The 16,652-nt window shown below is 40.7% G+C and overlaps 2 protein-coding genes across 9 annotated transcripts in view; both read left to right on the top strand.

Annotated features, from left to right (window-relative positions):
- LOC116916485 (solute carrier family 12 member 4) overlaps positions 1-12,202 on the top strand; it is a 28,777-nt gene extending 16,575 nt beyond the window's left edge. For 4 of the 7 annotated variants that reach the window (XM_045169928.1, XM_045169925.1, XM_045169924.1 and 1 more), the window contains 18 exons: positions 2,114-2,199; positions 2,507-2,767; positions 3,286-3,471; positions 3,536-3,771; positions 6,121-6,356; positions 6,430-6,591; positions 6,670-6,826; positions 8,059-8,291; positions 8,429-8,588; positions 8,660-8,779; positions 8,863-9,092; positions 9,167-9,299; positions 9,376-9,568; positions 9,707-9,922; positions 9,985-10,098; positions 10,254-10,265; positions 10,393-10,843; positions 10,916-12,202. In XM_045169928.1, the coding sequence (XP_045025863.1) occupies positions 2,114-2,199; positions 2,507-2,767; positions 3,286-3,471; positions 3,536-3,771; positions 6,121-6,356; positions 6,430-6,591; positions 6,670-6,826; positions 8,059-8,291; positions 8,429-8,588; positions 8,660-8,779; positions 8,863-9,092; positions 9,167-9,299; positions 9,376-9,568; positions 9,707-9,922; positions 9,985-10,098; positions 10,254-10,265; positions 10,393-10,843; positions 10,916-11,007 (3,278 nt within the window). In that variant the 3' untranslated portion in view covers positions 11,008-12,202. The remainder of the gene's footprint in view (positions 1-2,113; positions 2,200-2,506; positions 2,768-3,285; positions 3,472-3,535; positions 3,772-6,120; positions 6,357-6,429; positions 6,592-6,669; positions 6,827-8,058; positions 8,292-8,428; positions 8,589-8,659; positions 8,780-8,862; positions 9,093-9,166; positions 9,300-9,375; positions 9,569-9,706; positions 9,923-9,984; positions 10,099-10,253; positions 10,266-10,392; positions 10,844-10,915) is intronic. The other 3 variants (XM_045169926.1, XM_045169929.1, XM_045169927.1) reach the window with 3 other exon arrangements.
- Positions 12,203-15,196: 2,994 nt separating this feature from the next.
- LOC116916488 overlaps positions 15,197-16,652 on the top strand; it is a 30,504-nt gene continuing 29,048 nt past the window's right edge. For both annotated transcript variants that reach the window (XM_045168618.1, XM_045168617.1), the window contains exon 1: positions 15,197-16,402. The gene's annotated coding sequence lies outside the window, so the exon portion shown is untranslated. The remainder of the gene's footprint in view (positions 16,403-16,652) is intronic.

Raw genomic sequence — 16,652 nt, 5'->3', positions numbered from 1 at the left:
ATCTTTTGCCGCAATCGTCTTCCCTCCTTTTTTTTTTTTTTTAAATCCTGTTGAAGAGATTTTTTTTTTTTTTACTTTAAATTATAGAAAGAGAAGATGACAAGATTTTTTTTTCCCACGCTTTTGTGTGACTCCCTAACGATTCGTCGCTGTTGGCTTGGAAACTGCGAATGTGTCGGAGATGAATTTTTCCGCCGGAAGAGCGTAACGACGAGAGGAAACTCTACTGATGTTTGTAACAATGTTTTTGTACATGTGTCAACATCAGCTGACTTTGGCCCACCAATTTTTTTATTTTTTTATTCACCACATGAATTTAAAAAAAAATTTAAAAAGAAATCGATTTATAATAGAAGGGGGTTGATACTTCTATCGGTTAACTCATGCAACTGTGTATAGTATAACGATATGTATATGATTTCTGATAATCGGCTTACGTATCCTTTCCGCATGTGACATTATTGCACATTGTTTTATATCTAAACCAAACACAAACTAATTTTAAAAGGTTCCAGTTTGCTGTATTTTTTATTTTTTAAATCGAAGGTTCCATAACTTTTGAGGATTGTTCTTTGATCAACGAAAAGTTTGATTTCTTGTTCGACTAGCCTGGATTTGAGAACTGGTCTAGAGACGAAAATGGCGATCAATAATCTTGGTTTTAAAAAGACCGCGCAACTTTTGAAACGCAATTTATGATTCGATATGTTTTTATTTCGGCGTCATTTGGAAATGAAACTTGAACCTAATGTTTCCAGTTGCGCACAACTATCGAACATTTCTTATTGTTTTTATTTCTCTTCTGGGTTGATTAACAAAAAGATACGAAAGAAAAATCATCTCGGCAAAGTTTTCATTTTGTGTTTATTTTTTTACTGGATCCGTTTCTAGAGAGGGTCCGCCCTTTTGTGCCAATCTCTTCTGCCCGATTCTCTATGTCTAGATTATGCGGATAAGATTTTCATTCTTGTTGATCGATTGATACGCCCCCGTTGGCCAACTTCTTTACGAGCGATCAAAACAAAAGAGAGGTAAAAGGATGGAGGCAGCTGGATGTTAGCCAAAATCCATCTGCCCATCTGATTTTTATCATATTTCTATTTTCTTTCCCCCCCAGTTGTTTTTATTCCTTGTACAGATATTATTTTACTTCTTTCTTTTTCTAAAAGGTATCAGCTGGCGAATAAGAGCCTGATTATTGATATCTCAAAAAGACCAATGAAAAAGGGTGATAAAAAATTTAAAAAAAAAAAAGATTAGCTGTAATGGAATATTTGATTTGAGCTTGGATAAATCAGGATCAAAGTTTGAATATTTGTTTCATAATCCTTTACGCAAAAGACGTTCATAATACCGGTATGAAAAAATCGGGGTAACCTATCACGAAAGCTTTTTTTGTTGAAAAACTCGAGTCGAAACACGTGAAAGGATTCGCAGCTCGATAGCTGTAGACGTTCTTTTTACGTATGCAACAACAACAAAAAAATGGCGGATCGAAAAAAAAAGAAAGAGGCTAAAAAAGTGCCAATAAGATGGATGACTATGGCGCATCATCAAGCGTGAAACAAAAAAAAAGTTAAAGAAAAAACATTTTCCTATTCGTTCCATATCGATTATTTTTCATGCAAATTAGAGAGAAATGTCAAATTTGATTCTCTAAAATAATGATCGCGAAAACGGAACGATGCAACATTTTTCTGTTGTCCTTTTCGTGAATTCCTGGCGACGACGCTCTGTTTTCTTTTTATTATATTTATTGCTTTTTACGTCACATATTTTACGATGTTCTCGGCGACTTATTGCCTTGTGCTAGACAACCCTTTTCTCGTATGTGAGTCGGGATCAGGGCAATCTCGTCCCCAGATCAATTTGGGTCGGTTTATTTATCTTCTTTTCGCTGATGACAACCCAGTATTACAGTGTCCAGCTCTGCTAAACTTGGTCTTTTTCTTCTAGCTTCAACTGATTTCCATTTTCATTACGCGACTATATTTCGGCGAAAAGAACGAGAAAATGACTCTACGTGGAATGTTTCATACTCTGCGAACCTAAACGCATTTCTTTTTTCTTCTTCTATTTTATCTTTGGTCCGTCACGGCTTCCCTCGCAACAGGAGACGGTCACGAAGAGCAGCCTTTTGTTACCGACAAAAAGGAGAATGACCTGAGCGGCTACGAGCGCAATCTCTACCTCTACCATGTAAGTAACAGCTAAAATAAATGTGTTTCGTTTCAGATTCGAGACGTGTTAGCATTTTTTGTTGTTGAAACCATAATAGAACCGAAAAACTCGAGAAAATAAAAATGAATGAAGAGAAACCTTTGGTATTAAAGAAACGTATACGTACACGAAATCTACGCGGCTCAGCAGCTGAGAATCGAATAGAGAGAAAAGCGAAGCTCTTGGCTTCTCTTAATCTGATTGCATCTTTTGCCTGGTTCAGTGTATTGACCCGTCTATTTCTGTTTTTCTTTTTTAAATCTCAATTGCTTGCGCGTTCGGGCAGGAGGAGAGCGAAGAAGGCCGTCCACGAGTTGCGACGCTGGTCAGCTCGTTGGCCAATTACAGCGCCACCGTCCAGGCGCCCACCGATCCGGATGCACCGGACAAGCCAAAGAGCTCGCCCAAACTGGGCACACTGGCCGGTGTCTACTTCCCATGCATGCAAAACATTTTCGGCGTTATCCTATTCATTCGAATGACGTGGATCATCGGAACGGCGGGCGTTGTCCAGGGATTCTGCATCATCACCATGTGCTGCACTTGCGTAAGTGACCGATCGGACGGTTCAAACTGTGAATATATGTCAGTTGAAATCAATGCTGTTGATGGGTCCTGTCCGGTTATGTTGGCCGTCTTCCAATGGAATGAATCCAAGTTCCGAGAGATGGAACATTTAAAAAAGAGATATACGTTTCGATTGATTTTCTTGGACCTTCGTTGAATTGAAAAGAAAAATAAGATGAGAAAAGGCGGGCCAAATAAAAGTCGAATCACATGGAAGAATAAGAGAGTTTAAGACGATTGACTTTATCCAACAAACGTTTCATGACTTTTTTTTTTTTAGAAGAAGTTAACAAAAATCGTGTGGGATTCTTTTTGTGTCTACGATGGGACGAGAATGGGATTGGACGTTTTTCTCATTGAATTCATTTTTCATTCTTTTCTTCTTCTATTCTCCGGCTCACTGGACCCTGGTTTGTTTTCGTGCATCCCGCTTCCACGTCATCCGGAATGATGGCTGGTGATGTTTTATTTGTTTCGCCGTTTCTCCACCCTGTCCAGACCATGTTGACAGCCATTAGTATGAGTGCCATAGCAACTAACGGCGTTGTGCCGGCGGGGGGTCCGTACTTTATGATCTCCCGTAATTTGGGTCCCGAATTCGGCGGCGCAATAGGCCTTTTGTTTTTCATCGGAACCACATTTGCCGCCTCAATGTACATCGTCGGTGGCATCGAAATTCTGGTGGTAAGTTTGACCCGTCATTCATTTTTTTGCGACATTTTCTAACGCGATTCTGCTTGATTTCAAGAATTATATAGCGCCTCAAATAGCTCTGTTCGGTGATCCGGCCAAGGACCCGGAAGTTCTTTACAACAATTTACGGCTCTATGGCACGGCCTTATTGGCCATCATGGGCATTGTGGTGTTCATCGGCGTCAAGCCCGTCAGCAAGGCTGCCCCACTGGTCTTACTCTGCGTCATCCTCTCCATCATCTCCATCTACGTTGGCATCGGCCTCAACTGGAACGGTTCTGATAAGCTGTGGTAAGTTTTTCTTCTTTATTTGATCCGTTCTCTTCAGCACATACGCGTCTATTTTTGTTTTTTGTTACTCGGGTCTTTTGCCCGTCTTAGACAAGTCCGAGGGACTCGTGACAACCGGAACAGATTGGTTCTTTCCGTCCCCAACAAAAAATAAGGGATCATTTTTCAACTCTTGTGCGATCTATTGTCCTCGCTGGCAGAGTCTATCCTGTCAGCAGGGCGTCCCCGTAAATAGTGGGGAGGGGGATGCTGAATATATATCATGTTGTCGCTTAAACCTAGCAGCGTGAAAAAAATGTATATATTGTCCTTTGCGTGACCGTGTGATAAGAAACGTTTTTCTTTTTTTTAAGCTTCAGGAAACGAATCTTTTTTTTTCAATGTGAAATGCCATTTCGGCTGGTTGCTACCCAGTTGGATTCTATAAAAGATGCGTTTCAAAATAGGATTTTCTTTCGTAGTTGGCGAGTAGAGGTCACTTTAAATAGTTCCAGATCGAAAACAAAAAATTGAAGTTGAAGAAAAAAGAAAAACATTTTCCCATGGAAATTCCTGATATCTGTTAGAAGGGTCGTTTAATAGTTCACCAAAGAAAGGATGAACTTTGCCTACTTTTAGAAGCAATTGGCAAATATAAAAACCCGCAGGGAAATGTGAAAGGGGTATTACGTAGATGGCCGGGGGGGGGTGTCTTTTTATTCGACGATGGACTAATACGAGTAAACTCCCTGAAAAGTTGTTGAATAAACCATGCAGACACACCCGGTGAGAAAAAGTTTTTTAATTAGTCGAAAGTTTTCGGTCCTTTCTCTTTGTTCTGTGGAACACATCAACTTGGTGTGTGTGTGTATGTGTGCTATTCGGTCTTTTCTCTATTCATCCAACTGTCGACAATATAGGGCACTCACGTGATCGCCATTTCCTATTCCGATATTTCAGTTGCGTTCCTCCGTTTCGGAATTTGCTGCATTACAATCAACCATCTTGACAATGACAGCATTTTGAGGCATCCTTTATGAACATGGTCAATGGCATCCTGGGTATTCTTGCGTCCTCCGTGTTTGTGTTATTCTTTTTGAGATCTTTATGATTTTGATGAAAGAAAAAAAAATAGAACTGATTAAAAATTCTGGTGGCAGTTGCCTATGGTTAGGATGGTACGCCAATGTTTTTGGTATTCCGATGTTCTTTCCTCGCCCAGTGAACGGGCAGGAAAAAAAACGGCTTTCATATTGGTTTTCTGCGTGTCAATGCAATAAGATCTTATATAGGATGAAAATCATTGGCTATATAAAATCTTATGGGTTGTGTAAAGAAGCCGATTGGGAAGTTCTACGTTGGTCCGCGATCGAAAACACTTGAGACCGCTTTATTGGCGAGGAAAATGAACGGAAACAGTTTTTTTTTTCTAACTTCCTGCTGCCACACCCTTTTGTGTGCCTTAGCAGATCCGTTCGTATTAGGATGAAGACAGGTCATGCGAGTTGAAAAGCCCGTCGGATCGGCTATATCTTCCACTGTATCCGTTTAGCTCTCTTTACACACTTTACACATTTAGGACATATCGTTCCAGCCGGATCGATAAATCCCACTGACGCCGCGTTAGCCTTATTTTTCGGGGGGAATAGCTAGTGGCTACTGTAAAAAGAAGTGAAAGCCAAGCTAAAAAAAAAAAGATAAGGCTATGGAAGAAGATGAAAGAAAAGTACAGATTACATGCATCTTTCGGTGAAATACGAAAATATGCAATATAGATCGATGAAATGCATTTACGCAATGTTTGCCCTTGGAGCTCGTCGAGTTTTATTCAACTCGTCCTCATTCATGGAAGTCGAATTGTTTTCCTATTGATACGACGCATTTGTATTCAGACGTCGCCATTGCTACGGGTGTGCAGTTCGACGACTTTATGTATTCACCGCAAACCCATTTTAGCCTATAGTAATGGCTTCGTGGTATACGAAGCAGAAAATCCATTTGTCTTGTTTAGCCATGTTTACATCGCCTGGTATATCCTTCCCTATTTTCGTCGATTGCTTTGGATATATGTAAGCTTACAAACCAACAGGCAAACGTCCCTGACGACGAGTTGCTTCTGGGAGATACACTCTATATTTGAATTGTAACTCGATAAAGGAACGTAACGCTCAGCATCGTAAATCTTCGGCAACAGTCTATAGCCGTGGATGCCTGGACGTGACGGAGCTTCTTACTCTCTCATGAATTCAATTGATTCAGACAATTGGCTATGCAAATGTCGTCTGCACAGTGATGCAAGATACTGTGACTTCACAATCGGTTAGGTTCAAAAGAAATTTAATTTATTGGATTTTTTGTTGGTTTTTGCAGGATGTGTTTGCTGGGCAATCGATTGCTATCTCAAGAACATTCTGGCAATTGTACGAAAGAGGAAGGATCGGCATTATGGAACCTCTACTGCAAATATCAAGACGAATTGGTTGAAGGTGTCACAACTATCGGTGCCAATCTGACCAGCAGAGCGGTGAAATGCGATCCTTACTTCCTTTCGCACAACACCTCGCTCGTTCCAGGCATCCGTGGATTGGCCAGCGGAGTTTTCATGGGTACCTATTCTTCCTTGTGCTTTAATCCAACATTCACTAAGTAATAGCTTTATACTTTTCGTGTTTCTGCTAGAAAATCTTGGGGCATGGCATTTGGGAGAGGGGCAGGTAGTGGCACGAACCATGAACCCAGTGGACATTGAGACCCTGGACCAGCCAACTTACAATCAGGTGTTAGCCGATATTTCCACAACGTTCACCTTATTGGTTGGCATTTACTTTCCTAGTGTCACCGGTATGAAAACTTTATACTCTGATTTATGTTGATGGAAGGCAATAAACAAACATAATATATAATGCATTTCTTGGTTAGGTATCATGGCCGGCTGCAACCGTTCGGGAGATTTGGCCGATGCCCAACGATCAATCCCCATTGGAACCATTGGTGCCATTTTGACAACAAGTTTCGTCTACATCAGCGCCGTTTTCTTATTCGGGGCCTCTTTTGACGGCCTCCTCATGAGAGACAAGTACGTCGTAATTCACTTATTTTTTTTTTTTTTTTATGTATACATCCACTATCCGTATTGTAGCCCTGTAAGAGTCGGCCATTTTATTTCTCTGTCTATATCAGTATCGATAAGTGACTTTCCATGGTCGCACGGTGAATCGAGTGCAGATGCTCGTGCAGGTTTCAGCTCAAATTGAATTGAATTATCGCATGCAGTTGGTTGAAGTTCCGGCTCACTTTTATTCTTTTATTTGAAAGGTTGTCGTTATGTATTTCTCGTCTTGTCGACTTATCGAATATTTAGAAAATTGTCAACGCTGTACTCCGTTTGATGGAGATGATGCGGTGAACCACAACGAAGAGTCAGGAACTAGTCAGTCGGGTGGGATAATAACCGGGGAGATCAAAAATAAAATAGCAAGATGAAAAATGCCGATGCTAAAAAAAGAAATCCACTTTGATGTGCACAAATTTTCCCTGTGATAAGATGTAAAAAAGTCCCATTAGAACACGCATGGATACAGAAAGAACGTCAAGAAGGAGGAATACTTGTGCATTCACAAGTTTTTTGATCCACCGTCGGTTCGTGAAACGACGGTCTTGTCATCTGCAATGCCTTGAATCTCGTCAGAACGACCAAAGTCAAAATGCAAAATAACTCGTGCAGAATGATGGGTTGCAATCATCTCTGCTACGTGGCCAAAATTGGAGCCAATTGAGAGTGTTGTAAAAGAAACTGCTAGCGACAGCTGACGGCATTTTCATATTCACAGTGGCAGTGATTTGTTCAATACCTCCCCCCCCCCTCTTTTTGTGGTTAGAATATGAAAATGTTTGCATGTAGACTTGGAGGTTGAAGGCCGTTATGTCACGAGGGTGATCGATATTTTAACCCGAGGCTCCCAACCCAACGACCCTTAACCGATCGTTATAAATCACTAAGTCACGAAAGAGGAGATTACCAAAGACAAAGACAAATAGATAAGAGGTCATGTTACGATTCCAGTAATGGAGTTTCTTTTGAAATTCGACAACAAATCATAACACTGTTTGCAATCAATGTCGTCGAAGAAAACCGATCGATGACTAGGCCGAACATTCATCGATTACTTCACCATATCATCGCCATTTGATCGATAGTCTAGGGCCTTTTCCGCTATATTATTCATGACGACAATGCACATTTAAAATCGTGATTCATGTTTTGATTATTATTTTCTTTTCTTTTTTGTTGAATTTGTTCCTCCATAGGTTTGGACAAAGTGTCGGAGGCAGTTTGGTGGTAGCCAATTTAGCGTGGCCTAATGAATGGGTCATTCTGATCGGCAGTTTTATGGCCACAACGGGAGCTGGCCTGCAAAGTCTTATTTCGGCACCTCGGCTCCTTTATGCCATTTCCAAAGATAATTTGGTGCCCATGCTTAACCCGTTCTCAACCCTATCGGCTTCTGGCGAACCTACTCGTGCCCTCATGCTCACTCTGGGTAAATAAATGAAAATAATTTTTTTTTTTTTTAAATTCAACATGTTTGTATATCAGTCGAGCCCCATGAACTTAATGATCGATGAGAAATTGTCTGCTAACAAAAATTCATTATTTATTTTTTTATTTTTTAACTAGCCATTTGCCAGTTTGGGGTCCTCCTGGGCAACGTCGATATTCTAGCACCGCTGCTCTCCATGTTTTTCCTGATGCTCTATGGATTCATCAATCTGGCGTGTGCCCTGCAGACGTTGTTGAGAACGCCCAATTGGAGACCTCGATTCAAATACTATCATTGGTATCCTGGGGGGGAAAAAAGCACAATTATCTCTTAGTAGACGTCCTTTGATGTAAATTAATATTTCTTAGGTCGTTGTCTTTTATTGGAGCTTCACTTTGCGTGGCTGTTATGTTCATGTCTAGTTGGATCTACGCCCTCATCGCCATTGTTCTTGCCAGTATCATATACAAGTACATCGAATATCGCGGGTAAACCAGAAAATTCAATCACGTGAACGGCGCTGGCCAGCCTTTGAAATACTTAATGATGTTGTGCATCTTTTACTTGATAGAGCCGAGAAGGAGTGGGGAGACGGAATAAGCGGCCTGGCTCTCAGTGCGGCTCGATTCAGTTTACTCCGACTGGAGGAGGGACCGCCCCACATAAAAAATTGGCGTCCACAGATCCTGACTTTATGCAAAATGAATGCCTATCACACACCGAAACAACGCAAACTGTTGGCCCTCGCTTCGCAGTTGAAAGCTGGCAAGGGATTGGCTGTCGCCTCTTCCATCCTCCAAGGTAAATTACCGTTATCGACTGCCTTCTCTTTTCCTGGTAATTTTTTAATGCGCAATCCAATCTCCTCCAATCAGGTGACATCGCTTTGTGCACCGAAGAAGCAACGACTGCCAGGCAAAACTTGCGCAAAGCCATGGATGATGAAAAAGTGAAAGGATTTGCTAATGTACTCGTTGCCAAGGATGTTGGCCAAGGCATCGTTCATCTGTAAGTGCTATCGCCAAAATTGTAATCATTTGGTTGTTGGCAACAAATCTTGACAAATTATCTGAAATTTTTACAGGATCCAGTCGACCGGTTTGGGGGGATTGAAACCAAACACGGTTATCTTTGGATGGCCAAACAGTTGGCGCCAGTCGATAGAAGAGGATCGATCGTGGCGCGTCTTTGTCGACGCGATTCACACCGCAGCGGCCAACAAGATGGCGCTGATTGTGCCCAAAGGAATCGCTTCCTTCCCCGACTCCAACGAGAAGGTGCCATTCCATATCCATCTTCATACCCAAATGTTTTTAGCCTCCCTATCATGATTTAGCTGAACGAATCAAAAATTGATGATTACATCCTGATTTCATAATGATTTCTATAATCTCTGATTCGATAAATCCCTACAGATATACGGCCACATCGACGTTTGGTGGGTCGTTCATGATGGTGGTTTGCTGATGTTGCTGCCCTTCTTGTTACGTCAGCATCGCACGTGGCGTCACTGCAAGATGCGTCTCTTCACGGTCGCCCAGCTCGAAGATAATTCCATTCAAATGAAGAAAGATCTAAAGACATCGCTTTACAACCTGCGTATCGACGCCGAAGTTGAAGTCGTCGAAATGGTTCGTCATCTCCCAATTTTTAACAACGCATCATTAGATTAACTTTTTTTTTCCATTACTAGATGGATAGTGACATTTCAGCCTATACTTACGAACGGACGCTGGTGATGGAACAGCGCAATCAGATGCTGAAAGAGATGCAATTCAACAAAAGAGATCCATCTGGCGTGAGTGCTGTGAGTTTCAATGTCTTATTGTTCCGTTCACGTTCGAAAATCCTGCAAAGAGATAAGAAACCTCTGCTTGGCAAAATATCGTATTTTGTGCTCTTTCCTAACAAACAACCTTCTCTTTACTGTTTCTCTTGAATTTTGCTCTCTCCTTCTCAAAGGAGGTCGGTGAGGTAAGTTCAATCTCTGGATCATTACATCCCAAATCGTAACCCCCCCGAATGTGCTATCAAAGGATTCTCTCATGTTGAAGTCTAACCATGAAAACTGATATATTTATTCTTTGTCCGTCCGGTGTAGGTACAAGCCGTAGTGGATCAGCACCGGCACAATGTCAAGGTTCGATTCCAAGATGAAACAGCTGTACAACATCAACCTGAGGCGGAAAGTGTTAAGGAAGTTAAAGTCGAACAGTTAGCTGAATCAGCCGCAGCAGTGACTCCATCTGGCGATGCTTTACCAGCCGGGGATAATTCCGCCCAGAAAAATACTGTCGTTATTCCAACCGTTTCGGTTGAAGCTCCACCACCAAGTCCAACGTCTTCCGAACGAGTTGAACAGCAACATCCCATTCCGGTTGCTAAGAGCAAGAAAGAAACTCTACAAGAGCCGGATGTGGAAAACGTCCGACGGATGCATACAGCCGTCAAGCTCAATGAGGTCATTATGCAGAGATCGCACGATGCCAAACTAGTCGTGCTCAATTTGCCATCACCACCGAAACAAAACCGCCAAGGAGGAGGTTCAAATTGTAAGTATCAATTGCGTCTTTTTCTGCGGTTCAATTTTGGTACGAGTCTTTGATTCTTTTCTTCTTCTGTAGACATGGAGTTTTTAGAAGTTTTAACAGAGGGTCTAGACCGAGTCCTCATGGTGAAAGGATGCGGGCGAGAAGTTGTTACTATCTATTCTTAGAATCGCAGAAGCATCGAGGGGAGCGTGCTCCAACACAAAGCGTCAAGTGCTAGACAGATTTCTGTTCTCATTGGAAACAAATGGATCGAACGAATGCACTTTGACATGTCGCTTGCTGATGCCTCATCTCCATTTCTCCGCAATTCTCACCATTGTTTGGCGAATTCACGCTCGACTTTGCCGTTTTTGTGTTTTGTTTTTTTTTATTTCGGTTTTTTTCTTTCACTATCTTGAAATCTTTACGTTCCAAGGTTTCTTTCTCATCGTCGACTTCGACGTTCACTATTTATTTATTTATCCAATTTTGTGTGTTTGCGTGAATGCGTGTGCGGCATTGTTTCGGTGATTCTTCTTTTATGTCCATTGCTAATTCATTTGCCAATTGCGCATTACGGGGCATAGGGTTTTTGGGGATTATTATTGGACACTGGTTGCTTTTTCTCCACCGGTATTTGTTACGGTGAATCATTTGTTTTCTTTTTCTTTTTTCTTTTTTACATCGACATTACTAGGATCATTAACTCTCTGAGTCGTTAGTTGGACTTATACTAATGGTCTATTGTTATAAGAATTTTCGTGGAAAACATTTCCATTGGGCAAAAAGGAAATTCATGTTTCATTTCGTTACTTTTTAACATGAAAATAGGTTGATCGTTTCGAAACTGTAAAGGCATAATAGGATGAAAACACTTCATCGAATTGATTCTTCTACATTAGGAAGCAAAACCAACCCAAATATTTCAGAGTTAGGCAAAAATGCTGAGCTTCACGTGTCGTTAAAAAAAAATAATTAAACCCTTCCGATGATGATCTATCATGAAAATGTTCGATTGGACAATCTTTTTCTCGAGAGAGAGATGTGGTAGCGTGAACTGACGTAGCCATCCACAACCAGACTTAGAGACTGCCGTGGGCAAGAAAAGAAAAATACCATTGCATTATTCTCTTCTTTGTTCTCCATCTAATATAAAAAGTAGTTTAGGACTTAGATAAAGGGTAATTTATGACTTGGAAGAAGACGATTTTTTTTTTTTTCTCACTCTTGCACGATCCGTCACGCACTTGGTGACGAGGCCCCGGCAACAAGGATACATCTGCATTCGTCGGTACGCTAGGGAAACGCCATTTCAAATTTAAAAAATTACAGAAAATTAATAGCAGTTAATACATTTAAAGAAAATTGTGTTTCACTCTATTAGAATTGTTGTTCTTTTCTTTTTTTTCAGAAGGGAATACCTAGTCCTACCATCCCAACACACATAATGTAGTCATGTACAAACAAGAATTCACTTTCCCCGAGCCATTTTCTCTTTCTTCAGATGTTAATGTGTGTTTTTTCTCAATTAATATTTTTTTTACCTTCATTGCCTGAAGGCACCTCATCGTCAAAACCAAAACACCTGATTCCAATCATTTTGTTTCAAGCTTTTCCTTGTCTTGCCATGACGAGTTTGAATTAATTTGTTTTTAAGAAAGAAGAAAAAAAAACATCCATTCACCATTTTCAGACGTTATGTAGAACGACTTAATTAATACAATGTAAAAAAAAAAATCTCCAATAAGGAATGATTTTTTTTTGTATCCTCTGTTGACATCCATCGAGAAATTGTGAGCCTCCGCACCGTAAAATCCGATCGAAACTTGCTATACCACAGGACTTTATTATTGCCATCTACTGGTAAGTATTAAATTAATGGTATGTTATAAATATTAAATATCAAGCAATTTCGTTTAACATGTCTTAACGTTACCAGCAAACGGGTTCGCATTTTTGTAGATACCCAGTTTTATGGCTGTCGTCTCCGGATGTTTATGGTTTCCCATTTTGCTTCTCTACCAAATCTACAGAGCCAAAAACCTTTTCTTTCGGTATTCCAATTGGCTAATGCGAAAGTAATGATCATATTTTCATGTGCAGTCACCGAAGCTGTTTGATTTCATTAACTGTACGTCAACCTCGCACTAGTATGCTATTGCCAACATCATTTTCAGTTAGAAATTTAACAAGACCGTAACATTTTGCCATAAACCAAGTTGAGTAGGAAGAGCAATGAAGCCGAGAAAAATTCCTTTCATGCAGTTTTGCTCGGTTTTGCTGCTACATACATTTTTAGTGGGATATTATTTAGCCAACACGATCTGCCTTTCGTTTTGCAATCAATCATTTACGCAGTAAAAATCCAGTATATGGCATAATGCAATTCTGAAGTGTCAAAGTTATTCCTTTGGTGCGAAATCTTATCTAAAGTTTTTGCAAAAAAACGGACGTAATAGAAGATGGATGGCCAAAGCGAAAAATGCCAGATCGGTACGCCAGCGTGCAATTTCAAGGAGGCTGCCTGGCGAAAATAGATGACGTCAGCGTACAAATTGCCCTGTTAGACAGAGAATACAAGCAAAGGAAGTAGCAGTTCAGGTGTACGTATGTATCTACTTCAATATATATTTTTTGCTATATTGCTCGAGTATTATGGACCGTTTTTATTGCATGCAACTTCAATGGGTTGTGATATATGCAAAGCGAATAGTTGCGTTCTCTTGGTCTTATTTCTTTCGAGATGTATTGCAACAGAAAAGGAATACTAACTTTTTCGGGCTCTTTTTCAGAGTAGGAGATCGATGTCTTCCATATCGCACCGTCGCCATGTATAGTGTACAACACGCAGAAGAAAGTCGGGAAATAAACCCGGCCCAAAGCAGCGTGACACGCTAGCCTTCCGTGTTTTGTTCGATTTTCTTTATTCTCTGGGACTTGTCCAAAAGGCAAGTGCCCGTGACACTGCGAAAAAGTTGCACGTGACAGTGGCAGGGTCCATTTCCTTTCAGACGACCGGGTTGCCAATAGCTGATACGGAGTTAATAAAAAATGGCAGTCCCGTGTTTGACGGTTGTGTCGCTTGTTTGGTCACGCGCTGTTGCAAACAGCGTGATATCAGACTAGACTGCCCGCCGCTAAAAGCGTATTACACACATTGACGACCGTAGTTGCATTATCAATGGCTGTCCATTTGCACTGGACGACTGACAGTCGATACCGTGTAAAACCAGTCTACTAGACCGACAGCGATAACTTTGTACATAAAAACGGTACATTTTCCCTGCTAAATAAAACTATAAGGTTCATACATATAGAAGGCAACATAAAAGTTGGTTCGTATGTGCCAGTTTTATCCATTTGAAAAGCCATGCCGCAATGAAACAGCCGGAATCAATTCTGGGTGATTCGTGTTCTTTGAAGGAATGCCTTGACATGGGACTACAAAGAAAGAAAAAAATGTTCAGCTAATGTAACAGTGACACATCATGCTATTTTTTGTTGTACAGGAAGCACAATTTGTCTAATGGGGAAGCATAAACTGCTTCCATGGTCGGTGCGTCATATACTGTATATAATGGAACGATTCATATGTGTCTAGTGGTATAGTCTGAAATGATGAACATTCTAGGCGTGTTTAATCAGAAGCCTACGTGACTAGATACACAAATGTTAACATCCATTTTTTATTTGTATATGAGTCATCAGTGGATCGTTGGCAATTTACTGGAACGACACTTTGACGTCAACATTATTTCTTTTCCTTTTTTTTTTATTGTAATGGAAATGAGCAGTCAAAATTCAAGAACTTACTCCTCGCTTGCCTTTCAACTCAATCAAGTTGAGACAGATCGTGACTTGAATCTCGCGCCCAACGAGCTGGGTTGTTTTTTTACGATTTGCTTCATTTTCGTTATCAGTCATATGCTATTGCCCATTATCATTTGTAGCGAATAAAGTAAGTTTAAGCACAGTTGTTTTTTACTTGTTTATGTAGCTTAATCAAAGCTTATCATAGCTTAAACGATTGTTCCTTAAGTTTTCTTTAATAACTAAACTTTTTGGCACTGAATTTTTGTTCATTCATTGACAGCTTATAATGCTCTAAGCACGAGGGCTTGGCGTGAGAATCCTACGGGTGTTTAAGCTGCCCAGTAGTCGAATTCAAATAAGATTGCATCAAAAGCTCCGTCAGATCGAACGTGATGAAGCCGCCAGCCACATTAGCAGACTAGAATTGTCGAAGCAGACGATGCACTTTCGTCACCAAACTGCTGCTAGCCAATAATTCTGCTGGACCTGGAGTGTATGAAATTTGAACAATTCTTAGAATCTACTGGTCACTGACACTTTCGGCATGGTGTAAAAGGGAGGTGTACCAACTCTTCAGTTAAGAAGGGTATCTCTTGTGAAGCCTCTTTGTGGTACCAGTAGGCATTGCTAGGTTATATATAGTAAACGCCATCTCTTGAGCTTGTGAGCAAATGTTACCTTCGGATCAGTCGTCAACGGTTTTCCATTAGTCGTACTGAAAGTTTGAACACATTTATGGCGTCGTTTGGTTGACGCCTTGATAGCGTCTTTCCAAAAATGGTGAATAAATTGTGCTTCGTCGATGGTTGTCAAACTCGAAGTGATCAAGAAAATGGCCCTGCCACATTCTTTCGTCCACCTAAGGATTCTTTCGACGAATGGAAAAAGATTTTTCCAGAGAAAACACTTTTGCAAACTTCCCGTCTATGCTGGAAGCATTTTGCTGAGGAAGACATCGTTAAGGGGAAAATGATTGGACAAGAATTTGTCCACCAGGAACGAAGACGCCTTAAAAAGGAGCTAAGCCAACACTTCTTCTAGGTATGTGGGTATTGTGTTGTCCTTTATTGTGTGATCATACAGTACTTGAAATATTTTTTTTTCCAAACAAGAAAGATAATAACATTAATTTTGAAATGCCATCTTATTGCCATTGGCCGTAGCGAATGCCGATAGGGATGGATCCACTGTTTTGGACTTAGAATATTTTTCAAGTGGGTTTTTCATTTAGTTCAAGATCGGCCACCAGGCGTCTCTGACGATAGATAACCTTGTACCACGAAGAGGCTTCAGCTGAGATACCCTTCTTAACTGAAGAGTTGGTACACCTCCCTTTTACACCATGCTTTCGGCAAACATTTTAATCCGTGTGATCTAAGCTGAAAATCTGTGATTTCCATTGTTTGGTACCACTGTCTCTGGAAACATTACGGAATCCCTTCCCTACGACTAGCACCGTGAGTACCTGCCACCTGACGGAACTTTATTGAAACCACATTTATCTCCAAAACAAAGAAACATTCCACCGCAGCGTTTTGAACGTGCAAAATGTACAGTGGGAAAATGAACTTCTCCAACCGAAGTTTTATTTCCCTCTTCTTTGTGTGTCCCACTTTTGCAACGAAACCCTTTGGTAATTTTACCAGGGGAAAAACTCCTTGGGCCAAAGCCAAATCAGACGTCGTGATGGGACAGTTATGTTCCGGACACTGTCACACCAGTGCTATTCAAGAATGGACCAAAATGTGTCTACCAAACTAATCACAGGTAAGCTCGTATTCTATTCAGCTTATTTAGTTGATTTTCCAATTGATATAGTCGTACGTTTGTCAAATAAAGTGTGACACTTTGCAGACCTCGTGTTCGATCTCGTGTCGGATCATGTAGGCCGCCATTATTGTCCAAATTTTGTACAAATGATTGGCGTTTCCCAGCGTTCAATTTCTTATGTTAAGGACGTTGTTTCGTCGATATTTTTTTAACGATTACTTTCGATTTTCGAGAGTTAATCCAAATG

The sequence above is a fragment of the Daphnia magna genome, linkage group LG2 (assembly GCF_020631705.1).
Source record: "Daphnia magna isolate NIES linkage group LG2, ASM2063170v1.1, whole genome shotgun sequence".
NCBI classification, from domain to species: Eukaryota; Metazoa; Arthropoda; class Branchiopoda; order Diplostraca; family Daphniidae; genus Daphnia; species Daphnia magna.
This window is presented reverse-complemented; position numbering and strand designations above follow the sequence as displayed.